This window comes from Phyllostomus hastatus, unplaced genomic scaffold (assembly GCF_019186645.2).
Source record: "Phyllostomus hastatus isolate PE091 unplaced genomic scaffold, TTU_PhHast_1.1 phas_contig_86, whole genome shotgun sequence".
NCBI classification, from domain to species: domain Eukaryota; kingdom Metazoa; phylum Chordata; class Mammalia; order Chiroptera; family Phyllostomidae; genus Phyllostomus; species Phyllostomus hastatus.
In genome coordinates, this window is record NW_025333977.1 from 89,562,700 (window position 1) to 89,590,000 (window position 27,301).

Sequence of the window (27,301 nt, forward strand, 5' to 3'; positions counted from 1 at the left end):
CATGGGTTCTTTACATTTGTCCCAAGTTCCTTGACTTGACCCTTCACCTTCTTTCACTTGTTATCCCCCTTCCCTCACCCCTTGGGTCACTGTCAATTTGTCTTTATTTCCATGTCTATAGTTCTCTTTTGCTCGCTTGTTTGTTCTGTTGGTTAGGTTCCACCTATAGAGGAAATCATAATGTATTTGTCTTTCATTGACTGGCTTATTTCACTTAGCATAGTGCTTTCCAGTTCCATCCATGCCATTGTGAACATTAGGAGCTCCTTCTTTCTCTCTGCTGTGTACTATTTCATTGTGTATATGTACCGTAGGTTTTTGAGCCACTCCTTTACTGATGGGCACTTAGGAGACTTCCAGCACTTACCAACTGTAAATTGTGCTGCTATGAACTTTGGGGTGCATAGGTTCTTTTGGATTGGTATTTAGGGGTTCTTAGGATATAATCCTAGCAGTGGAATTGCTGGATCAAAAGGCAGATCCACTTTTAGTTTTCTGAGAAAATTCCACAGTTTTCCATAGTGGTTGCACCAGTCTGCAAGCCCGCCAACAGTGCACTATGGTACCCATTTCTCCACAATCTCTCCAACACTTGTTTGTTGCTTTGTTTATGATGGCCATTCTCACCAGTATGAAGTGGTATCTCATTGTGGTTTTAATTTGCATCTCCCTGATGGCTAGTGATGCTAAGCATCTTTTCACATGTCTCTGGGTCCTCTGTATGTCCTCCTTGGAGAAGTATCTGTTAAGGTCCTTTGCCCATTTTTTAATTGGATTGTCTTCCTGGAGTGGAATCATGTGAGTTCCTTATATATTTTGGAGATCAAACCCTTGTCTGAGATATCATTGGCAAATATATTTTTCCATATAATTAGTTCTCTTTTCATTCAGCTGGTGTTCTCTTTAGCCATGTAGAAGCTTTTTATTTTGATGAGACTTCACTTGTTTATTCTTTCCTTTATGTCCCTTGCTCTATAGGACATATCAGTGAAAATATTGCTGCATGGGATATCTAAAATTTTCCTGCCTCTGTTCTCTTCTAGGTTTTTTATGGTGCTGTGATATATTTAAGTCTTTTATCCATCAAGAGTTTATTTTTTTGTATGGTGTAAGATGGTAGTCAAGTTTCATTTTTTTTAATGTACCTGCTCAGATATCCCACCTTTTGCTAAAGAGGCTGTTTTAAATCCATTTTATGGTCCTACCCCCTTTGTCAAATATTAATTGACCATAGAGTCTTAGGTTTATCTCTGGGCTCTCTATTCTGTTCCATTGATCTGTGTGTCTGTTCTTATGCCAGTACCAGACTGTTTGATTATAAGGGCCTCATAATATAGTTTGATATCAGGTATTCTGATCCTTTCTACTTTCTTCTTCTTTTTGAAAATAGCTGAGGCTATTTGTGGTCATTTATGGTTCCATACAAATTTCTGAAATATATGTTCTGTAAAATATGTCACTGGTATGTTAATAAGGATTGCACTTTATTTTATTTTATTTTTTTTATTGTTCAAGTACAGTTTTCTGCCTTTCCCTCCACCCCTCCCCACCACCCCAACCCTCTTCACCTCCTTCCCCTATTTCCATCCCCTCTTGTTATTGTCCATGTGTCCTTTATAATTGTTCCTCTAAACTCTTCACCCTTTTCCCCCATTATCCCCTCCTCTCTCCCCTCTGGTCACTGCCAGCCTGTTCTCAATTTCAATGTCTTTGTTATATTTTGCTTGCTTATTCATTTTGTTGATTAGGTTCCAGTTAAAGGTGAGATCATATGGTATTTATCTTTCACACCTGGCTTATTTCACTTAGCATAATGGTCTTCAGTTCCATCCATGCTGTCCCCAAAAGTAGGAGCTCCTTCTTTCTTTCTGCTGCATAGAATTCCATTGTGTAAACACACCTTAGTTTTTTGATCCATTCATTTACTGATAGGCACTTAGGAGGCTTCCAGCACTAGCCTATTGTAAATTGTGCTGCTATGAACTTTGGGGTGCATAGGTTCTTTTGGGTTGGTATTTAGGGGTTCTTAGGATATAATCCTAGCAGTGAAATTGCTGGATCAACAGGCAGATCCACTTTCAGTTTTCTGAGGAAAATCCAGTTTTCCACAGTGGTTGCACCAGTCTGCAAGCCCACCAACAGTGCACTATGGTTCCCATTTCTCCACAACCTCTCCAACACTTGTTTGTTGCTTTGTTTATGATGGCCATTCTCACCAGTATGAAGTGGTATCTCACTGTGGTTTTAATTTGCATCTCCCTGATGGCTAGTGATACTGAACATCTTTTCATATGTCTCTGAGCCCTCTGTATGTCCTCCTTGGAGAAGTGTCTGTTCAAGTCCTTTGCCCACTTTTTTTAAATTGGGTTGCTTGTCTTCTTAGAGTGGAGTCATGTGAGTTCTTTATATATTTTGGAGATCAAACATGTGTCTGAGGTATCATTGACAAATACGTTTTCCCATAGAGGTGGTTCTCTTTTCATGTTAATGTTGTTTTCTAATAATAGGGATTGCATTGAATCTATAAATAGCTTTGGGTAATATGGACATTTTGATGATGGTAATTCTTCCAATCCACGAAAACAGTGTATGCTTACATTTATTTGTGTCTTCCTTAATTTCTTTCTTCAGCATTCTGTAGTTTTCTGAGTACAGGTCTTTTACCTCCTTGGTTAGGTTTATTCCTAGGTACTTTAGTTTTCTTGTTGCTATATCAAATGGGATTTTTTCCTAATTTCCGTTTCTGATATTTCATTGTTCATGTACAAACATGCCTTTAATTTCTGAATATTGACTTTGTATCCTCCTCTTTTGTCAAATTCATTTATTAGGTCGAGTAGTTTTCTGGTGGAGTCTATAGGGTTTTCTATGTACACTATCATGTCACCTGCAAACAATGACAGATTTACTTCTTCCTTTCCAATTTGAATGTCTTTTATTTCTCTTTCTTGTCTGATCATTGTGGCTACAACTTCCAGTACTATGCTGAATAGAAGTTGTCAAACTGGACACCCTTCTCTTGTTCCTGATATTAGGAAGAAAGCTTTTAGTTTTTTCCTGTTGAGTATGATATTGGCTGTAGCTTTCTTGTATATGTCCTTTACTATGTTGAGGTATACTCCCTCTACTCCCACTTTACTGAGTGTTTTTATCATTAATGGGTACTGTGCCTTGTCAGAAACTTCTTCCCCATCTATTGATAGGATCATGTGAAATTTGTCTTTTGTGTGTGTGATGTATTATGTTTATTTATTTGCAAATATTGTACCATCATTGCATCCCTGGGATGAATCCCACTTGATTATGGTGTGTGATCTTTCTAATATATTGGTGGGTGCAGTTTGCCAATATTTTGTTGAGGGTTTTAGCATCTATATTCATTGGCAATATTGGCCTGTAGTTTGTTTGTTTGTTTGTTTTTATGTTGTTGTGTCTTTATCTGGTTTTTGGAGTAGGATTATGCTGGCCTCATAAAAGAGTTCAGGAGTCTTCTGTCTTCTTGGATTTTTTGGAATAATTTGAGAGGGAAAGGGGTTAGCTCTGCCTTAAATGTTTTGTAGAATTCTACTGTGAAACTGTCTAGTCCAGGGCTTTTGTGTGCTTGGAGTTTTTTTATTGCTGCTTCAATTTCACTAGCTGTTATTCATCTGTTTAGGTTTTCTGCTTCTTATTCATTCAGTTTTGGAAGATTATATGTTTGTGGAATTTGTTTATTTCACCCAGATTTTAAAATTTCTTAGCATATAGTTCTTCATAGTAATTTTTTAAGTCCTTTGTATTTCTCTGATATCAGCTGGAATCTCTCCTCTTTCATTTCTGATTTTGTTTATTTGGGTCCTCTTTTTTCCTTGATGAGTCTGCTTAAAGGCTCGTCAATTTTGTTTATCTTTTCAAAGAACAAGCTCCTGGATTTATTAATCCTTTGAATTGTTCTTTTAGTCTCTGTGTCATTTAATTCTGCTCTGCTCTTGGTTATTTCCTTCCTTCTACTCACTCTGGGCTTTGTTTATTGTTATTTCTCTAGTTCTTGTAGATGTAGATGTAGGGTTAGATTGTTTAATTGAAAATTTTCCACCTTTGTTAGGTCAGCCTGTATTGCTATAAACTTCCACCTCAGGGCTGCCTTAATACTGTGTCTTTGTAAGTGTTGGACTGCTGGGAGTTCATTTTCATTGTTTCCAGAAACTTTTTGATTTCTTCCTTGATATCATTCTTACCCATTCATTACTTAATAACACTTTATTCTGTCTCCAAGAATTTGACTGTTTTTGAGTTTTTTCCTTGAGATTGATTTCTAGTTTCTGGCCCTGGTACTTTGAGAAAATGCTTGATACAATTTCAATTTTCTTGTTTTGCGTCCTGTCATGTGGTCTGTGTTTGAAAATGTTCCATATGCATTTGAAAAGAATGTGTATTTTGCTTCTTTAGTTGAACTGTTCTGTAAATATCAATTAAGCCATTTGATCTAGAGCATCATTCAGTGCCACAATATCCTTGTTGATTCTTTGTTTGGAAGATCTATCCATTGTTGCCAGTGGGGTGTCAAAATCCTCTAGTAAAAGTGTGCTGCTGTCTGTATCTTTCTTGATATCCTCCAATATTTTTCTTATATATTTGGGTGCTCCTATGTTGGGCGCATATATATTTGCAATGTTTATGTCTTATTGATGGATTCCTCCCTTGAGTATTATGAAGTGTCCTCCTGTGTCTCTTTTCATGACCTTTGTTTTGAAATCTATTTTGTCTAATATAAGTATTGCTACCCTAGCTTTTTTTTCCTGTCCATTTGCTTGGAATTTTTTTTCCTACCCTTCACTTTCAGTCTATGTAGGTCTTTGTTCTGAGGCAGCTGTCTTGTAGGCAGCATATATGAAGGTCATGTTTTCTTACCCATTCAGCTACCCTATGTCTCTTGATTGGAGCATTTAATCCATTTACATTTAAGTTTATTAATTGCCATTGCCATTAGTTGGCATTCATTGCCATCTTCCACTTTGTAACTGTGTTCCCTTCTCTCTCTCCCTCCCTCTTTTTCTTTATGTTCTTAAAGCAGTCCTTTTAGCATGTCTTGCAATGTTGGTTTGGTTGAGGTGTATTCTTTAGCCTTGTTTTGTCTGGAAAACTACTTATTTTGCCTTCCATTTTAAATGAGAGCCATGCTGGATAGAGTAGTCTTGGTTGCAGGCCTTTGCTTTTCATTACTCGGAATATTTCTTGCCAATCCCTTCTAGCATGTAGTGTCTCTATTGAGAAATCAACTGCTAGTCTTATCGGAGCTCCCTTGTATGTTACTTCCTGTTTCTCCCTTGCTGCCTTTAAGATTCTCTCTTTGTTTTGGAATTTTGCCGTTTTAATTATGATGTATCTTGGAGTGGGCCTCTTTGGTTTCTTCTTGACTGGGACACTATGTGCTTCCTGGACTTGTGTGACTTCTTCTCTCATCCAATAAGGAAGTTTTCTGTCATTAGTTTTTCAAACAGGTTTTCTATCCCTTGCTTCTTTTCTTCTCCTTCTAGTATCCCTATTATTATGTTTCATGTTGTCCCGCAATTCACTTAACCTCTATGTATTCTTTTTGAGTTTTTTTCCCTTTCCTTGCTCTTTCTGAGAGTATTTTTCTACCTTGTCCTCCAGCTCACTGATTCAAACATCTGCTTTTTTAGCCTGCTTTTGACTCCTTCTACTGTGTTCTTCAATTCAGAAACTGAATTCTTCATATCCTCCTGGCTCTTATTGGTAGTTTCTATGTTCTTTTTCATGCCAATGTAGTTCGCAGTAAGTTTCTTTCAGCTTCCCTGTAGTTTTTGTAATTCTCATTGATCTTCCTTATAACCATTGTTTTAACTCAGTATCTGATAGTTTACTTGCTTCTATTTCTTTTAGCACTCTTTATAGGGATGCCTCCTTTCCTTTCGATTGGGAGTTGTTTCTTTGTTTCCCCACTTTAGAGGAGACTCTTCTTGTTTATTTCTGCATCTTAAATTGATCTGCTTTGACTCCTTATCATTGTTCTGTGAACTTCTATGGAAGGAGAACTGTGGGATTCAGTGGTGTAGTCCCCTTGATCTCCTGAACTTGATGTTCCTGGGATGCCCTTTCTGCCATTTATTTTGGCTCTCTGGTTGTAATTGGGTTTTGATTGTTGTTTGGTTTTTCTTTTATGGGTCCTTCCCTCCAGCTGATTGACTGAGTGTCATTCACCCACCAGGTTTTATATGCTGTTGTGCAGGTGCCACCAGAACAAAACCACACAGCACAAGAAACATACCCACTCCTGCAAAAATAACTCCCACCCACAATCCCACTATCAACAGTAAGTGAACCAGTATTAATAAGGGTGTAAAGAGATTAAGACTATTATAAGAATGGAGAAATGAATATGAGATGATTAACTGAAAGAAAAATGATTTTGAGAGGGTAGAGGGGGAAGCACTAATAAGAGTAGGGAATCAGAGCACTGCAAAGAGAGAGAGTAAAATTTCCATTGTAAATAAAAAATAAAGAAGGAAGAATGGAATAAGAGAAAAGAAGCATATAGTATTAGGATTGAATAGAAATTTTAAAAAATAAAGTGAGAGAAAAAAGAAAAAGAATAATAAATAAATAAATATTAAATAATTAATTAAAAAATAGGAACCAAATTGGAGAGAAAGATATACCACTGCACTATCAACAACAAATGACCTAAGATTAATATAGGAGGGATGGGAATAAGAGAGGGAAAAGAAAGAAAAACTTAAGAGATATCTAGAGGAAAGGGAAGTGATTTTGAGATGATAAAGAGAGAGGAAATACTAAGAGTGAAGAATGAAACCAAGCTAACACAGGGGAAAATTAAAACTTTAGATAAAAATAGAAGGGGTGAATGAAGATGGAATGGAGTAGGAGAGGGGAATGGTAAAATTTTGAGCTTTGAAATACAAAAATACTGAAGATCTAGAGATAAAATTGAAAAAGTGCAATTACAACTACCTTATCCACAACCAATTAGCAAAGAATGATAAACGTGAAGAGAGAATATGGATATTTCACAAACAGGAAAAAGAATGTGAGATGATGAATGACAAGAAAATTGGTTTTGAGAGGCTAGATGGGGGAGAAATAGTAAGAGTGTATAAATGAAACAAGTTCTAGCAAAAGAGAAAACAAAATTTAAAATGAAAATAAGAGGAAAGAAGGAGGTAAAATGGGATAAGAGAAAGGAGGAGCAAAATATGAAAATGTAAATAAACTATAATATAAAATCTAGTGATTTAATATGCACAAACTTGAAGGACAAGAAATGAATGTTAAGAAACTATACAGGCAAGAAAATATTGAAAATCATGGAGAAGACCACGGTAGATTTCATCCCAGTAGCATCTAGTATTTGCCACTGCTTTTTCTTTCTAGATCTACCTCTTGTAATGTCAGACGTTGTCCCAGTCTGACCTTAAGCAGCCTGTTCAAGACTTCCAGGGATCTGCCCTGGCTGGTGTGGCTCAGTGGATTGAGTGCAGGCCTGTGAACCAGAGGGTTGTTAGTTCAATTCCCAGTCTAGGGCACATGCCTGGGTTGCGGGCCAGGTCCCTGATCAGGGGCGTGTGAGAGATGACCACACATCGATGTTTCTCTCCCTCTCTTTCTCCTTCCCTTCCCTTCTCTCTAAAAATAAGTAAATAAAATATTTTTTTAAAAAAAGACTTCCAGGTATCTACTATCTGTGGCTAACTCCTTCAGTTGTTAATCTAGTCAATCTGTAATCAGTAGTCAGACTTAAGCACCACAGGATGGGGCAGAGTAACTCCTGGGGCAGGGCTACTGCTTCCCCTGAGGCTGATGCCACTCAAAGGGGAGTGGTCTGACTGAGCAAGATGGCTCCTGAAGTATGGGGGATGACTGAAGTATGAAGTATGAAGCACTGGGATCCTGGAGGCTTCTCTCTCAGTTCTCTCCCCAAAGTCACTGTTCTGAGTCTCCAGTCTCTCCTCAAATGTCTTTAGTCCACTCCATCCTCCCCCACTTTGCCAGAGTCCAGGGTAAATGGCTGCATATGACAACTTATGCATTGGCCCTTTAAATGGCTCTCTGAGTCACCAGGCATCCACCTCTGGCAGAGAGAAGCCCTGCCACTTTACACAGTTGGGTGTTATCTGAGGTCTTTTTGGGCTCTGGTGCTATAGGCTGGGGAGCACAGCTTAGGGTTTAGACCCCACACTTCTCAGAGGGATCTCTGTAGCTGCTGAAATATCCCTCAGACACTTCATCTGCCACCTATGGGATCCCAGCCTGCCCTCTCACATCTCCTCTGCACTCCCTATCAGTCTCGTCATGCTGAAGTTGTTTCTTCTCTCTGTCCATGGTTATAAATCTTCTCTCCCACTATTGTTCAGTTGTGTATTCTGGATGATTTTGCCACAATTTAGTTGTAATTCCAAGCTGGTCCTGGGAAGAGGTTAGTTTAACTTCCAGTGATTCTTCCACCATCTTGTTTCAGGTATAACTCTTATAAATAGTGATGCAGCCAACATAGGAGCACCTAAATATATTAAGCAAATCTTGATGGACATAAAAGGAGAATTCAACAGTAATACAGTAATGGTAGGGAATTTTAACACCTCAATGACATAAATGGATAAATGTTCCAGACAGAAAATCAACAAGGAAATGGCAACCTTAAATGACACACCAAAGCCGATGGATTTAATGGATATCTTCAGAGCATTTCATCCCAAAACAGCAGAATATAAATTCTTTTCAAGTGCACAGTTTCTGGGAGAGACCTCATTAGAACACAAAACAAGTCTCAAATTTAAGAAGATTGAAATAATATCAGACTTCTGGCCAAGATGGAGATGTAAGTAGACACACTCTGCCTCCTTGCACAACCAAAAGAAGGACAACAACAATTTAAAAACAAAAAAACAACCAGAACTGACAGAAAATCAAACTCTATGGAAGTCCAACAACCAAGGAGTTAAAGAAGAAACATCCATCCAGACTGGTAGGAAGGACAGAGATGGGTAGCCAGGTGGAGAGGACTCATGGCAAAGCAGTGGTGGAGGACCAGGGTGGGCAAGGCAGCAGCTGGCAAGGTGGCAGCTGGCGGACTGGCAAGGCAGCGGCTGGTAAAGAGGGTGGTCCCACATTCATGTGCAGGTAAACCAGGAGGAACACCTGGGGAGTGAGACAGACCTCAGAACCTGGGGTCCCAGTGCAGGGAAATAAAACCTCAAACCACCAACTGAAAACACCTGTGGGAGTTGAGGCGGCAGTGGGAGAAACTCCCAGCCTCACAGGAAAGTTCGTTGAAGAGACCCACAGGGTTCTAGAACGTACACAAGCCAACCCACCCAGGAATCAGCACCAGAGGGCCCATTTTGCTTGTGGGTAGAGGGGGAAGTGACTGAAATCCAGCAGAGAGTGGAGTGGAGCAAGTGCCATTGTCCCCTTTCCACCCCTTCCCCATGTACAGTATCACAAAGCAGCGACATGGGTTGCCCTGACCTGGTGAACACCTAAGGTTCTGCCCCTTATATGTAGCAGGCATGCCAAGAAAAAAACATGACCCAAATTAAAGAACACATCAAAACTCCAGAAAAAAATACAACTAAGCAATGAAGAGATAGCCAGCTTATCAGATGCACAGTCCAAAACACTGGTAATCAGGATGTTCACAGGATTGATTGAATTTGGTCACAAATTAGATGAAAAAATGAAGGCAATGCTAAGTGAAATAAAGGAAAACGTACACAGAACCAGTAGTGATGGGAAGGAAACTGGGACTCTAATTAACAGTGTGGACCAGAAGGAAGAAAGAAATATCCAACTAGAACAGAATGAAGAAACAAGAATTCAAAAAAATGAGGAGAGGCTTAGGAACCTCCAGGATATCTTTAAACATTCTAACACCCAAATTATAGGGGTGCCAGAAGGATAAGAGGAAGAGTAACAAATGGAAAACTTATTTGAAAACATAATGAAGGAGAACTTCCCCAAGTTGGCAAATGAAATAGACTTCCAGGAAGTCCAGGAAGCTCAGAGAGTCCCAAAGTTGGACCCAAGGAGGAACATGCCAAGCCATATCGTAATTACACTACCCAAGATTAAAAATAAGGGGAGAATTTTAGAAGCAGCAAGAGAAAAGAAGACAGTTCTCTACAAAGGAGTTCCCATCAGACTGTCAGCTGATTTCTCAAAAGAGACCTTGCAGGCAAGAAGGGGCTGGAAAGAAGTATTTGAAGTTATGAAAGGCAAGGACCTACATCCAAGATTACTCTATTCAGCAAAGCTTTCATTTAGAATGGAAGGGCAGATAAAGTGCTTCCCAGATGAGGTCAAGTTCAAGGAGTTCATCATCACCAAGCGCTTATTATATGAAATGTTAAAGGAACTTATCTAAGAAAAAGAAGATTAAAATATGTACAGTAAAATGACAGCAAACTCACAGTTATTAACAACCATACCTAAAACAAACAAACAAACAAACTAACTAACTAACTAAGCAAACAACTACAACAGGAACAGGACCACAGAAATGGAGATCACATGGAGATCAACAGGGGAGTGGGAGGGGGAGGAAGGGGGGAAAGGTACAGAGAATAAATAGCATAAATGGTAGGTAGAAAATAGGGTGAGGGTAAGAATAGTATAGGAAATGTAGAAGCCAAAGAACTTATAAGTATGACACATGGACATGAACTAAAGAGGGGGAACATGGATGGGAGAGGGTGTGCAGGGTAGAGGGGAATAAAAGGGGGGAATGGGATAACTGTAATATCATAATCAATAAAATATATTTTTAAAATTATATGCAATTTAATATATATATGCAATTTAAATACAATAAAAAAAGAAATCCTATCAAGCATCATCTCTGACTATAATGATATGAAACTAGAAATCAATCACAAGAAAAAAACTGAAAAACACATAAAGACATTGTTGTTAAGTAGCATGTTACTAAGAAATGAATGGGTTAACAATCAGATCAAGGAAGAAATCAAAAGATATCTTGAAACAAATGAAAATGAGAACGCAACATCCCAAAATGTTTGGGACACAGTCAAAGTCGTTCTAAAAGGGAAATTCATAGCATTACAGGCCTACCTCCAGAAAGAAGAAAAATCTCAAATAAACAAACTAACTTCATATTTAAAAGAACTTGAAAAAGAACAACAAAGCCCAAAGTGAATAAAAGAAAGAATATAATAAAGATCAGAGCAGAAATAAATGAAATAGATTCTAAAAATAATACAAAAGATCAGTGAAACCAAGAGCTGGTTCTTTGAAAATATAAACAAGATTGACAACTTTTAACCAGACTTATCAAGAAAAAAAGAGAGAGGATCCAAATAATAAAATCAAAAATGAAAGAGAAGTTACAGCTGGCACTAAAGAAATCAAAGGATTATGAGAAAATGTTATGAAAATACATGCCAACAAATTGGACAATCTGGATGAAATGAATAAATTTGTAGAAACATATAATCTTTCAAACCTGAATCAGGAAGAATCAGACTATCTGAATAGACAGACCTATTGCAACTAATGAAATTGAAAGAGTAATAAAAAAAAAAAACTCCCAATAAACAAAAGTCCTGGATCAGATGGCTTCACCAGTGAGTTTTATCAAACATTCACAGAAGAACTAACACCTACCCTTCTCAATGTACTTCAGAAAATTCAAGAGGAAGGAAGACTCACAAGCTCAATTTACAAGGCCAGCATTATTCTAATTCCAAAACCAATAAAGACACTACAAAGAAAGAAAATTATAGGTCAATATCTCTGATGAACATAGATGCTAAAATTTTCAACAAAATATTAGTAAACCAAATCCAGCAATACATTTAAAACATCATATACCATGGTCAAGTGATATTTATTCTGGGGGTGCAAGGTTGCTAAAATATCTGCAAATTAATAAATGTGATACATCACATAAACAAAGGGAAGGATAAAAACCACATGATCATGTCCACAGATGCAGAAAAAGCATTTGATAAAATCCAGCACTCATTTATGATAAAAACTCTCAGCAAATTGACAATAGAGGAAACATGCCTAACCATAATAAAGGCCATATATGACAAACCCACAGCCAATATCATACTCAGAGGAAAAAACTAAAAGTGCTTCCCTCAAAATCAGGAACAAGACAAGGATGTCTGCTTTCACCTCTGTTATTCAAAATAGTACTGGAAGGCCTAGCCACAGAAATCAGACAAGAAGAAAAAAATAAAAGGCATTCAAATTGGATAAGAGGAATGAAAACTGTCTTTATTTTCAGATGATATAATACTGTATATAGGGAACCCTAAAGATTCCACCAATAAACTACTAGGACTGATAAATAAACTCAGTGAAGTTGCAGAATACAAAATAAATATCTAGAACTCAGTTGCATTTTTATAAACCAATAATTGTGGAGGATACTGGCCAGCAGTATCCATCCCTGCTGCGGATGCTTGTCGAAACACAAGAAAAACATACACAGGGACAACTGAGTCCTGTGGGGAAATAAGGACAAAACGGCTACTCTCTCTAATGGAGAGTGCCTTGAGCCCCTGCCTCAGTAGGTTTTTATTAAGAATACAGACAGTTTGTGGATTCCAGTCTGGCAGGGAAGATCAAACAAGTAGGTAATTTTCAAAGGTGGTGGCAGAACCCCCGCTGGGATTCTGGGCAAAGTTTGGGGTTTTATCACTACAGGACCTAGTCTTGTTTCCTGCCTGTGCCTCCATATTCTAATTCAATAGCATCCTCCAGCAAGCAAATCTCACAGGATCTTGCATATTCTATGTCCCAGGACTGATTACCCTGGGGGTCTGCCATTTCTGGTCTGGGCTGCACTGCCCTTGTTATTTCCGCAGGCCTGAGTCAATAGAGGAGACAAAGGCAGCCAGGAGACTTGGATTTCTTACAACTAAGAACAAGGACTCAGGCTTTGACAAAGCTGAGGGGGCAGGGGTTGATGTGGATCACCCCTTCATTTACACAGCCCCCCAAGTCCTTCCCTGAGGCCTCCAAGTGATCATGCCTGTCTTAGGTGATTCTCCCCATGGGAAATCTTACCCGTCATTGGCTAACTGATCAAGCGTAGGAGGCCAGGCACAGAACAGGCAGCATTCATGCCAGGGAAATAAGTTTTGTCTCCTTAGTGGCTCCTGGTTCAGAGGTCTCTCACTCAGCCTAAGTCACAGGGGGTTACAGCTTCCTGAGACCAGGCAGGGCAGGCCCCAACAAATAATGAACTATTTGAAAGGGAAATTGAGAACACAATCCCATTACAATTGCATCCAAAACATAACTAGGAATAAATTTAACCAAGGATATAAAAAGGACCCATGCTCAGAAAATTGTAAGACACTGAAAAAATAAACTGAAGAAGATACAAATAACTGGAATCACATACCATGTTCATGGACAGGAAGAATTAACATCATCAAAATATCCATACTAGCCAAAGCAATCTATAGACTCAATGCATTTTCTATCAAGATACCAATGGCATATTTCACAGAACTAGAACAAATAACCCCAAAAGTTATATGGAACCACAAAAGAACACAAATAGCAACAGCGATCTTAAGAAAGAAGAACGAAGTTAGAGGAATCACACTACCTGATATCAATCTATATTACAAGGCCTTCATAATAATCAAGGCCTAAGAACAGACATATAGGCCAATAGAACAGAACAGAGGACCCAGAAGTAAACCCATGCCTGTATGGTCAATTAATATTTGACAAAGATGGCAAGAACATGCAATGGGGTAGGGACAGTCTGTTCAATAAATAGTGTTGGGAAAATTGCACTGATACATGCAAAAAAATAAAACTACACTACCTTCTTACACCAAATACAAAAATAAACTCAAAATGAGTTAAAGACTTAAATGTTAGACTCAAAACCATAAAAAAGTAGAAGAAAACATTGGCAATCAAGTCTTGGGTATTCCTTGTAGTCATATTTTTTCAGATGCATCGCCTTGGGCAAGGGGAACAAAAGAAAAAATAAACAAATGGGACTACATCAAACTAAAAAGGTTTTGCACAGCAAAACAAACCACCAACAAAATGAAAAGACAACACAATGAATGGGAGAACATATTTGCCAATGATTCATACGATAAGGGGTTAGTTTCCTAAATATATAAAGAATTTATACAACTCAACACCCCCCAAAAAATCCAATTTAAAATATGGGCAAAGGACCTGAAAAGACACTTCTCCAAAAAGGATATACATATGGCCCATAGACATATGGAAAGATGCTCTGCATTACTAGTCATCAGAGAAATGCAAATTAAAACCACAATGAGATATCACTTCACACCAGTCAGAATGGCTATCATCAACAAATCAACAAGCAACAAGTGTTCTCGAGAAAGTGGAAAAAGGGAACCCTCCTGTACTGTTTGTGGGAATGCAGATTGGTGAAACCACTGCAGAAAACAGTATGGAGTTTCCTCAAAAAGTTAAAAATAAAACTGTCTTATGACCTAGTGATTGCACTTCTGGAATATATTGGAATAAACCTGAAACAGGAATTCAAAACAATATGTGTTCACCTATGTTCATTGCAGTGTCATTTATATACAATTATGTACAATTTATATACAATTTTATATAATAGCCAAGATTTGGAAGCAGCCCAAGTGCCCATCAGTAGATGAGTGGATAAAAAAACTGTGGTACATTTACATAATGGAATTCTACTCAGCCATAAAGAAAAAAGAAGGAAATATTACCTTTTGTGACCAGCATGGATGGACCTGGAGACTATTATGTTAAGTGAAATAAGCCAGTCTGAGAAAGACAAATATTGTATGATTTTACTTGTATGTAGAATATAATGGACAAAATAGAAACAGACTCATAGATAAAGAAAACTGACAGCTGTCAGAGAGGAGGGGGGTTGGGAGGCTGGGTGAACAAGATAAAGGGATTAAGTAAAAAAAATAACTCATAGACACAGGCAACAATATGGTGATTAGAAGAGAGAAAAGAGGGTGGTGGGAGTGAGAAGATAAAAGGGGAATAAATGATGACAGAAGGAGACTTTAGGTAGTGAACACACTACAATGTACAGATGATGTATTACAGAATTGTACATTTGAAACCTATATACTATTATTAGCCAACATCACCTCAATAGATTCAATAAAATTTTTTTAAATAATGAAACTTGGGTTTCATTTTTAAGAACAGTGATGGTCTGCCATAATTTAGCCTGGGGCAACTCTCCAAATTATTTCAACTAATTTGATTATTGATTCTTGGATTTTCTACATGGACAATCTCATCATCTGCAAATAATAATAGTTTTATTTAGCCCTTTCCAATATTTATGCCCTTATTTTCTTTTGTCTTATTCCACTTACTAGCTAAGAACTCCAATGCAGTGCTTAATAACAGTTTTGATAGTAGACATTCTTGTTTTAAAGGAAACGCTATTAATATAGTCTCATATAGAAAGGTTATTTTTGTTACTGTTTTTTTCAGGTTTAAGATATTTATTCCTGCCCCTTATCACTAGTTTTTGTCAAATTTCATCAAATGTTTTGTCTTCATCTACTGATGATCATTTTTTTCTGTATTAATTTATTACTGCAGTGAATGACACAGATTTTCTAATATTAAATTTGTTCACATTCCTGGCATAAACCTAAGTGATCAGGGTGTGTTTGCTTTTTTATGTCCTTTTGAGTTTGTTTGTTCATTATCTTAGTTTTTTGTTTTTTGTTTTTTTGTTTTTTTCATCTATTTTCAAGAAGTAGAAAACAGTTGTGTGCTTCCCAGGTCCTTTCACATTCCTTATACTATGTAGGCACCTCCAGGACTTCTGTATGTTTTTGCTTCCAATAACCAGAACTTGCTGCTCTTTCTCAGAAGACTGTCTGCAGACTAATGGAACCCACTTTGCCCACAGGCTCAGAGAGGCAGAAGAGCCTGGAATTTGCATTTCCCTTTGATGACCCTTAGCAGATGAGTGGGGTGGAAGTCTGAAAGCCCTAGCTACTTCTTCTTGGGTCAGGACTGTTCTGAGGCATACCTTACAGTCCAGAGTTCCCCTGGGAACAGGCAGAAGCTACCTTCTGAGGGACTTTGGTCACACCCTTGCTTCTCCCCCTCCCTTCTGTGTTCTGCTTCCTCAATTCTCTTCCTGTTTCCATTGGAGGAACTTGCTTTATAAATCACTTGGACACAAATCCATGACTTAGGTCTGCTTCTGTAAACAACTTAATAAATGATGTGGGCCTGTGATTTTTTTTTCTTTTTCATACTGTTCTTGTCTGGTTTGGGAATCAGGATTATAGTGAGTTGGAGGGTGTTCCCTTTTTTGTATTTTTTTTTCTAATCACTGGTAGTTTGTATAAGATTAGATTGATCTCTTCTTTGAAAATTGAGTATTACTTACCTGTAATGAACCTAGGATATGAATATGTGGTGGGTGCAGAGTAAGGGGCAGAGGGAATCATATAGTTGGGTGTAGGGGTTTTGTCCCAGTCTTAGCTTTTGTTTTGGGTAGTTGTTATTAAAAATGATGAATTAAAAGTGATTTAAACATGAACAAGTAATGATGAAAAGGGCAAAGATTATGATTAATCAAATTCTGAAGTCCACTAAGGAAATAAACAAACTATAATCTATGTTATCTGAAATTAATGTAGCCACTGAAGCTTTCTTTTGGCTAAGAATTTCCTGATACATCTTTCCAATCCATTCACCTTCAACCCTTCTACACCTGCCCTGCCTGCCTCCCTGAGGATCTCAGAAATAGCCTGGCAAAGTCTAGAAATGCAAGAAATGCAATTTTTAGAGTCTCATTTTCAAACAAATTTCCCCTCATTTCCACACCTCTCTCCTTGTGACTCTCTCTGTATAGATCCATGTCTTGGTATCATTTAGCTTGTCTGAAACTTTTCCTTCCATGGACAGTAAACAGATGTCTTATTTGGGGACCCAGAAGGAGTGGAAGGGAGATTAGTTAAGGAGGATTTTGGTCATGGTGTAGAGCCCCAACAATTAATCTTCCCAAAGTCCCATAGGGGTGTGTGTGTGCATGCGCAGGGTGCACATTTGCATGTTCACTCGTGGATAGACACCTCCTCCCTTCATAGACACCAGGAGGTAGGACCTCTGGACCTTTCTCTGCCTAGAACTGGTCCAGAGACTGCCTCACTGGTCCTTGTGCCCAACTTCTCCCCCTTGCATGAGTCAAAGAAGCTGGAAGACTGATTCCACAGCAGCACCTCCTCACTTTTGTACTCTCCATCTTCCAGGTGCCTTTCTCCAACTGCAGCCGAGACTGCCTGGCAGGAACCAGGAAAGGAATCATTGAGGGGGAGCCCACCTGCTGCTTTGAGTGTGTGGAGTGTCCTGATGGGGAGTACAGCGATGAGACAGGTAAAGGAACAGCCCTTTGTGGACACCATGAGGGGCTTGGTCCACTTTGGGGCCCTAGGGTCGTGAAGGCCCTGGAAGGGATAGGCTGAGATGGTGCTTAGCACCCTTCCTCATTTAACCAGGTACGCCTGAGCATCAGTGCTGGGCTGAGTCCTGAGAAGAGTAGAAAAGGAATGTTGGATGTCTTTTAATACCATAAGAGCTTACAAACACACCTGTTGCACATCTTTCTTTTACTTTGATACTGCTTTCCAATGTTGTTTTTCTTTTCTTACAGCTCAGTGGCCCTGAATAGATAAACTTCTGTCTGTTCCAGGCTCCAGAGTTAATAGGCCATGGTAGATTGCCTGCTGGGTGCCTGGCACTGTACTTGCTGTCTTACTTATGTTTTTCCTGTGCCTCAGTTTCTCCATCTCTAAAGTGTGCATTAGATTAGTTAATATTGGTAAAGCACATGGTAAGTTCTAGATAAATGTCTGTTCAATAAAAATTTTGATTGGCACGTTAGAAGCACTCTATAAATATTAACTCTAATTGTTATTACCTCATTTCATCCTCCCTACAATAATGGGGTTATTATAGCTTCTAGCGCATACATGAGAAACCTGAGGCTCAGACAGGTTAAGGAGCTTGATGAAGGTCATACAGCCAGTAAATGGCAGGGCCAGGATTTCCATCCAGATCGCTGACTGCAAAGCCCATGTTCCTTTCACTTTCTCAAACCACATGCTGTGAGGGACACAGCAGAGAGTTAGTAAACGTTACTGATTGAATGAATCTGTAGCCTCCCTCATTGGCAGGAAAGTCATGGGTGTGGACTGAGAGTGACACAGGTCATATGTGTGAGCTACTCTACCTTGATCTAAGAGGAAGTCTATGCTGGCTTGTCTACAAAGCCCATCCATATATCCAAAATGAGTCAGGCTGAGCTTAAATCATTCTGTAAAATGTTGATAGACTATGTCATACCTCTGGGTAGCCACTGTCCAGCAAGATTGATCATTCTCTGCTACAAACCATTAGCAGATAGCATTTAAGAAAACATGTACACCCCCACCATGTAAAAAGGGGAAAAAATCATAGAATCATCAGATACATGAAATTAACTAAATATGTTTATGTTTAACAAGTCAGGGTTCAATATCCTATTTGATAATGTAAAAAATAATCACACTTTTTATCAGTAAACACAATGTAACTTGACCACACCCAGTAAACTGTGTCCCTTCACTACCAAATTCACGCTCACAAATTTTAGTCTATGCCACTCATTCACTACTCTTCACCGGGACATTTTACAGATGCAAGTGCCTGTGACAAGTGCCCCGATGACTTCTGGTCCAATGAGAACCACACTTCCTGTATTGCTAAGGAGATTGAGTTTCTGTCATGGACGGAGCCCTTTGGGATCGCACTCACCCTCTTCGCTGTGCTTGGCATTTTCCTGACAGCCTTTGTGCTGGGTGTCTTCATCAAGTTCCGCAACACGCCCATCGTCAAGGCCACCAACCGAGAGCTCTCCTACCTCCTGCTCTTCTCCCTGCTCTGCTGTTTCTCCAGCTCCTTGTTCTTCATCGGTGAGCCCCAGGACTGGACGTGTTGCCTGCGCCAGCCAGCCTTCGGCATCAGCTTCGTGCTCTGCATCTCCTGCATCCTGGTAAAAACCAACCGCGTTCTCCTGGTGTTTGAAGCCAAGATCCCCACCAGCTTCCACCGCAAGTGGTGGGGGCTCAACCTGCAGTTCCTGCTGGTCTTCCTGTGCACCTTCATGCAGATCGTCATCTGTGTGATCTGGCTCTACACCGCGCCCCCATCGAGCTACCGCAACCATGAGCTGGAGGATGAGATCATCTTCATCACTTGCCACGAGGGCTCGCTCATGGCTCTGGGATTCCTCATCGGTTACACCTGCCTGCTGGCTGCCATCTGCTTCTTCTTTGCCTTCAAGTCCCGGAAGCTGCCGGAGAACTTTAATGAAGCCAAATTCATCACCTTCAGCATGCTCATCTTCTTCATCGTCTGGATCTCCTTCATACCAGCTTATGCCAGCACCTACGGCAAGTTCGTCTCTGCGGTGGAGGTGATCGCCATCCTGGCAGCCAGCTTTGGCTTGCTGGCCTGCATCTTCTTCAACAAGGTCTACATCATCCTCTTCAAGCCATCCCGTAACACCATTGAGGAGGTGCGCTGCAGCACCGCTGCTCACGCTTTCAAGGTGGCAGCCCGGGCCACGCTGCGCCGCAGCAACGTCTCCCGCAAGCGCTCTAGCAGCCTAGGGGGCTCCACAGGATCCACCCCGTCCTCCTCCATCAGCAGCAAGAGCAACAGCGAAGACCCCTTCCCACAGCCTGAGAGGCAGAAGAGGCAGCCACTGGCCTTGACCCAGCAAGAGCAACCGCCACAGCCTCAGCCCTCCTTGAGCCTGCAGCAACAGCAACAATTGCAACAGCAGCCCAGATGCAAGCAGGTCATCTTTGGCAGTGGCACGGTCACCTTCTCACTGAGCTTTGACGAGCCTCAGAAGAGTGCCACGAGTGCCACAGCTCACAGGAATTCCATGCACCAGAACTCCCTGGAGGCCCACAAAAGCCACGATACCCTAACCAGACAACAGGCATTACTCCCACTGCAGTGTGGGGAGACAGACTCAGAAATGACCTCCCAGGAGACAGGCCTGCAAGGGACTGTTGTTGGGGACTACCAGCCAGAGATAGAAGACCCTGAAGAGATGTCCCCAGCACTTGTGGTGTCCAATTCACGGAGCTTTGTCATCAGCAGTGGAGGCAGCACTGTCACAGAAAACATACTACATTCGTAAAAGGAAGAAGGCCAGTCCAGGCAGGATCCAGAGAGGTTTCCTGGGATCACATTCTCTGACAGGGACAACAGGCTGCTCCTAGCTCCTTTCCTCTGAGGAAGGAGGAATAATAGGCAAGCCAAACACCTCAAACTTACTTGCACTGTTTTAAATGACAGTAAATCGACGAATGTTCCCTTTAAATTTAAAAAAGATAAAAAGTAGAGCCATGTGCTCCTGTGGTAGGACTTATTAGAGTGTTAAGATCACCAGAGTCAGGTTGGCTATTCATGTCTCTTCTGTTCCCATCCTCTGTTCTAACTCACCCAATAGCCCAGAGATGGAACCAGGCTTTAAGCTACTCACCTACCAGCTCCTTTTTTTTTTTTTTCATATTGAAATGGCTGCCCTGAACAGTGAGCACAACCTGGCCCAGAGACAGGGTGCAGAGTGACTGGGCATAAGCTTGACTGCCACTGGAGTTAAGAGTCTGAAAGACAGAATGTCACCAGCTCTGTCCAGCACCTTGACAACAAGAACTTTAAATGAACTTCAAAACCATAGGTGAAAGTGTTCCCTCCTATTTATGAAAACCATAAGATATTTGGATTTCTACTTGCTGCTGCTATTATGGAAGGTTAGGGTCCGTCCTGTACCAATACAACTGGTTTTGTCTAGAATGTGATAGTTATGGCATGTTTAGTTCCAGAATGATAAAGAATCACCTCGAATTGTTGGGAAGAGACTGCATGACTTCAATGAGCTGTATCTGTAATTAATATTGCTATATGTAGTTTTCTCCTTAAGAAAATATTTTTGTTGTAACATTCCATGAACAATATAAACGGAAGAAAAGTCATAGTTTGGTTTATATAAGGCAGTATTATTGAGCTCCATTTTTCTTTCCCACCCCACCACCCTCACCCCATGAACTAAGCCTTATGTGAGCCCTTTCAGGGACCCAGGGGTCCAGGATCTGCGCACCCCCATCCTTGCTCCAAAGGCTTCCTGAAGCCAGATTTATCCTTGTCCCTGTGGAGAACAAGCTCTCAGTCATTGGTCCCCTACCAGTTTGGGGGAGTAAGAAAGTGTGGTTCCAAGAGAGCTCTCACAGGCTATTAGCCTGGTACTGCATCCCCCAAATGTCTTCCATATTATCTCCATCAGCAGAAGTCTGCCCACTGGTAGTTAAAGGGGTTGAATGGCATACTGCTGAGAATTTAGTCTGTAGAGCCAGAGAGACTTGGGTTCAGGCCCTGGGTTGGCCATTTATAAGTTGGGTGACCATAGGCAGGGAACCCTAACCTTGCTAAGCCTCAGCTTCTTTGTCTCTAAAATGGGGCAACAATCATTCTTTTCCTTCAGAATTCTTATGTGGATTAAATGAGATAATGTATGTAAAGTACTTTAGCATGGTGCCTAGCACATAGTAAGCACCCAATAAATATTAATTAATATTATTACTGATATTATAACTATTTTTCACTTGTTTAAAATGCAACACAAAGTTTGTTTTAATGGCAAGCCCACTGATCACAACTTTCTCCATAGTATGCCCAAGAACTCAGGGCCCAGTGCAAGGTGTCAGCACTAGTTGTATTGCTCAGGCTGAAGAAGCCAGGTCAGTCACTCTCAGAGGGCTCCATGCTCTGCCTCTGTGGTGTCAGCATGCAGATCTCCAGCACCAAGGGAAGACTGTCCCAGCTGGGCAATAGTTCCTCTGATCACTATAGATGCTGCTCTTTAGCCAAGGCCAAATATATCAGTTATATCTGTGTGAAGCCTCAATCTTTATAATTCCCAATAACTTCTTCCTCTGACCTTTTTCTTCCAAAAGGCTGCCTTTCCATGATTTTAAAGTAACCTATTGATATGATAGTTGTTAATTTGGATAAAAAGACAATGGAGGGCACCATGTGGGAGCATGTCTGAGACTAAGAGAAGATTTCACACAGGAAAACCCTGGTGAGGCATCTGCTCCCCCAGCCAGGCCAAGCTTGCTGCTTCCCCTGGGATCACACCTCTGAGCGAGCCTCAGAGCTGAGTGAAGATTTATATGTAATATTTTACTCAGTCTTTTTCTAAAAAGCAGAAAGTTCGATGGCTTGGGTTTTATGTGTCAATATAGTCATGTGAAAATAGCCATTAGCTATGCAAAATGTCACATACTCTCTAGATTGACTTCACTGTGCAGCTCACCCACAAAGCTGATCTAGAGGAGGGGCTCATCATGGAAAACATGCACTGCTTACACTGAGCTTCATTTCACCAAGACCTGGCAAATAAAGCAGTTTCTCCCATTATCCTCATCAGAAAGGGAGACTTGACATCATTGTCTTCATTTACATGTACCTGGGAGAACTCTCAGCATAAAACCAGGGTTGTAAAATATGAACTTGCATTAGTAACAACCTAGTTTCTATCTCAAATTCCCATTCAGACTAGTGACAGAAACTTTATCTTAGTCAAAATGGGATTTTTCTCAGTAATTTCAAAGCTTTATTGAACAATTTAAATTTCTGACTGTCACTTCAGAGGTTTCTCCCTTCCCCCTTCTAAGGGGTGTTTCGTAGTATAAAGGGGGTAGGGTTCCTAAAACATGGGCAGCTACTGTTGACATCTCTGAAAACATTTTCATCTGGTCCCCCAGTAACTGATATGCCTCTATGCCAGCATCCTCTGAGGTATCACATCTCCAGACGGTCCCCAGTCCTGGGATAGACAGTGATTTCCTCAGCTGCATCACTTTGTGCCAATCACCAGACTCCTCCCAGGCCTGCCTCATTTTTATGAGAGAGGGCACTGGGACCTGGGAACTACTGGACAGCTCTCAGGCCCCTCCCTCCTGGCACCCTACCCTGCCACAACTATTTGCTGCCTCCCATGCCAATGTGAAGAATTCATGGTGATTAACAAGCTTCCAAGGTACTAGAAGAAAAACAGGGCACATATCTCTAAATCTGTGTAGGCATTTGTGGAAGGTTGAATTAGGGCCCCCCAAAGATGCCCACATCCTAATCTCTAGAATCTATGATGATGTTATGTTACATGAAGAGATTAAATTAAGGCTGCAGACCACTCTAGTTAGTTTAAGCAGCAAGGGATTTGTTACAGAGTATTAAAATGCTTCTAAACTAAACTCAGATGCTTACACAATCAAGAACAATGCAGCCAGGAGAAATATCTAATCCCTCCATGGGTTTGTTCTGACAGAAACCTCACTACCTCACCTGTCTTCCACTTAGCACCCATAACACAGGAAACCAGACACTAGAACATACGTTGCAGCCAGAAAAACCAAACTCCTCTGCCACAGTGCCTGGTCCCATTTACATCAATTTTCCAAGACTCCCACTGACCATCTGCAGAATCTTAGCAGCAAGGGAGCCTGGAAGTATAGCTTTTGCTTCGAGCCTTGATAGTATAGGAAGATATGCTAGAAGAAAGTCAAAGTCGGTAATGAATGAGACAATCTAGAATATCCACTGCCCACAAACAAAGTATTTTTAAGATCAAATACAAAATGAAAAACACTCCAGAGGGGGGAAATAAAACTAGCATATTATGATTCCCTAGCATCATAACAGCTATGGTAAATCAGAAAGATATTGTGCTTAAAACAAAGCTAAACAGAGGCAAGATGGTGGAGGAGTGAATGGAAGTCACACTAATGCCCTCCCAGGATCAATCTGGAATCACAACTAAATTGTGGAAAAATCACCCAGAACAAACAACTGAACAATTGCAAGAGAAAAGTCTTATAACTATGAACAGACAAAGATAGTTTCAGCACTAACTGACTGCACCTGCACAACAGCATACAAGACCTTGTGGGTGGAGTGATGCTCAGTCAACCAGCTGGAGGGAAGGACCCACCAAAGAAAAACCCAACAACAATCAAAACTCAATTACATTCAGAGAGCCAATGCAAATGGCATAAAGAGCATCCCAAGAGCATCAAGTTCAAGAGATCAAGGAGAATACACCACTGAATCTCACAAATTTCCTACCATAGAAGTTCAGATCACAAACTGGGGGAGTCAAAACAGAACCATTAGCAAGCAGAAGCAAAAAAGAGTCTCACAAATGATGGGAAGACAAAGAAATGACCCCCAAATGAAAGGAAAGGAGGAAGCCTTATAAAGAATGCTAAATGAAATAGATGCAAGTTAACTATCAGATATGGAGTTCAAAACAATGGTCATAAGGAAGCTCAGTGAGCTCACTGACAATTACCAGAAACTACAGGGAAACTACAAGGAACTGCTTCAAACTATATCAACATTGAAAAGGACATCAACAAGATGACATAGAAACTATCAACAAGAGCCAAGAGGAAATGAAGAATACAATTTTTGAATTGAAGAACACCATAGAAGGAATCAAAAGCATGCCAAATAAAGCGGAAGACTGAATCAGTGAATTGGAGGACAAGGTAAAAAAAAATCACAGAAAGAGCAAGAAAAGTGAAAAAACTAAAAATGAGTGAAGAGGAGTTAAGGGAACTGCAGGACAACATGAAACCTAATAATATCCATACAATAGGGTTACCAGAAAGGTATGGAAAACCTGTTTGAAAAAGTAATGTTGGCAAACTTGCCCAGTTTGATGAGAGAAAAAGTCACACAAATCCAGGAAGCAAAGAAGGTCCCAATCTGGAGGAATCCAAAGTAGCCCACTCCAGGATACAACATAATTAACATGGCAAAATTCCAAGACGAAGAGAGAATCTTAAAGGCAGCAAAGGAGAAACAGGAAGTAACAAACAAGGGAGCCCTGATAAGGCTAGCAGCTGACTTCTGAAAGGAAACACTACAAGCCAGGAAGGAATGGCAAGAAATATTCCCAGTGATGAAAAGGAAAGGCCTGCAACCAAGACTACTCTATCCAGAAAGGCTCTCAAATAAAATGGAAGGTGAAATAAAAAGTTTCACAGACAAAAGAAGTCTAAAAGAATACACCTCAAACAAACCAGCTCTGCAAGATATGATAAATGGATTGCTTTAAGAAAAGGAAGAAAGAGAGTGTGAGAGAGGAACACCGATACAAAGGCAGTAAAATGGCAATGAATAAGTACCTATCAGTAATAACCTTAAATGTAAATGGATTAAATGCTCCCATCAAAATACATAGAGTAGCTGAATGAATAAGAAAATATGACCCTCACATATATGGCCTACAAGAGAGTCACCTCAGGAAAAAAGACCTACACAGACTGCAAGTGAAGGGTTGGAAAAAAATATTCCAAGCACATAGACAGGGAAAATGAACCAGGATAGTAATACTTACAACAGACAAAACAGATTTCAAAACAAAGGCCATAAAAAGAGACACAGAAGGACAGTTATTAATACTCAAAGGAAGAATCCATGAAGAAGACATAAACATTGTAAATATATATGCACCCAACATAGGAGCACCAAAATAAAAAGAAAATCTTGGAACACTCAAGAAAGATATAGACAGTAACACACTTATGTTCAGGGATTTTAACACCCCACTGTCAAAAGGATAAATCTTCCAAATAAATTATCAACAAGGATATTAGAACACTGAACAATGCTCTGCATCAAATGGACTTAATTGATACATATAGAACCTTTCATCCCAAAGAAGCAACATACACATTTTTTTCAAATGCAAATAGAACATATTCAAAGATACATCACATGACAGGACACAAAACAAGCCTCAACAAATTCAAGAAAATTGAAATCATATCAAGGATTTTCTCTGACCACAAGGGACTGAAACTAGAAATGAACCTCAAGGAGAAAACTCAAATACACTCAAATTTATGGAGATTGAATAGCATGCTATAAAACAATGAGATTAAGGAAGAAATCAAAAAGTTTCTGGAAACAAATGAAAATGAACTCACAACAAACCAAAATTTATGGGACACAGAGAAGGCAGCCCTGAGAGGAAAGTTCATACTGACACAGGCCTACCTAAAAAAGACAGAAACATTTCAAATAAACAGCATAACCCTATGCCTACAAGAACTCAAGGAAAAACAACATAGACAGCCTAGGGCAAGCAGAAGAAAGGAAATAACCAAGATCAGAGCAGAATTAAATGACATAGAGATTAAAAACACAATTCTAAGGATCAATAAATCCAGGACCTGGGTCTTTGAAAAGATAAACAAAATCAACAAGCCTTTAAGCAGACTCATCAAGAAAAAAAGAGAGAGGACCCTAATAAACACAATCAGAAATGAAAGAGGAGACATTACAACTGATACCACAGAAATACAAGATTGTAAGAAATTACTACAAAGAACTATATGCCAAGAAATTTGAAAACCTAGGTGAAATGGACAAATTTCTAGAAAAATATAATCTTCCAAAAGTGAATGAAGAAGGAGCAGAAAGCCTGAACAGACCAATAACAGGTGATGAAACTGGAGCAATAATCAAAAAACTCCTGGCAGAGAAAAGCCCTGGACTGGACAGTTTAACAGAAAAACATTTACAAAACATTTAAGGAAGAGCTCATCCCTATACTTCACAGACTATTTCAAAAAATCCAAGAGGACAGAAGATTCTCAAACTACTTAGATGAAACCAGCATCATCCTAATCCCAAAACCAGATAAAGACACAACAAAGAAAGAAAATATCAGGCCAATATCACTGATGAACATAGACACTAAAATCCTCAACAAAATATTGGCAAACTGCATCCAGCAATACTTAAAAAGATCATACACAGTGATCAAGTGGGATTCATCCCGGGGATGCAAAGATAGTACGATATTGCAAATCAATAAACATAATACATCACATAAACAAAAGGAAAGACAAAAATAATATGCTTACCTCCATAGATGTGGAAAAAGCATTTGATAAGGTACAGCACCCATTTATGATAAAAATACTCAGCAGAGTGGTAGTATAGGGAGCATGCCTCAACATAATAAAGGCCATACATGAGAAACCCACAACCAACACCATACTCAATGGGTAAAAACTAAAAGCTTTCCCCTAAGATCAGGAACAAGACAAAGATGTCTGCTTTCACCACTTCTATTCAACACAGTATTGGAAGTGGTAGCCACAGCAATCAGACAAAGAAAAGAAATAAAAGGTATCTTAATTGGGTAGGA

The 27,301-nt window shown here is 39.8% G+C and overlaps 1 protein-coding gene across 3 annotated transcripts in view; it reads left to right on the forward strand.

The window, feature by feature from the left end:
* Nucleotides 1-21,624, forward strand: part of CASR (calcium sensing receptor) — a 110,821-nt gene extending 89,197 nt beyond the window's left edge. For all 3 annotated transcript variants that reach the window (XM_045851403.1, XM_045851402.1, XM_045851404.1), the window contains exons 6-7: nt 17,271-17,394; nt 18,696-21,624. In XM_045851403.1, coding sequence (XP_045707359.1) covers nt 17,271-17,394; nt 18,696-20,212 — 1,641 coding nt within the window. In that variant the 3' untranslated portion in view covers nt 20,213-21,624. The remainder of the gene's footprint in view (nt 1-17,270; nt 17,395-18,695) is intronic.
* The last annotated feature ends 5,677 nt before the right edge of the window (nt 21,625-27,301 follow it).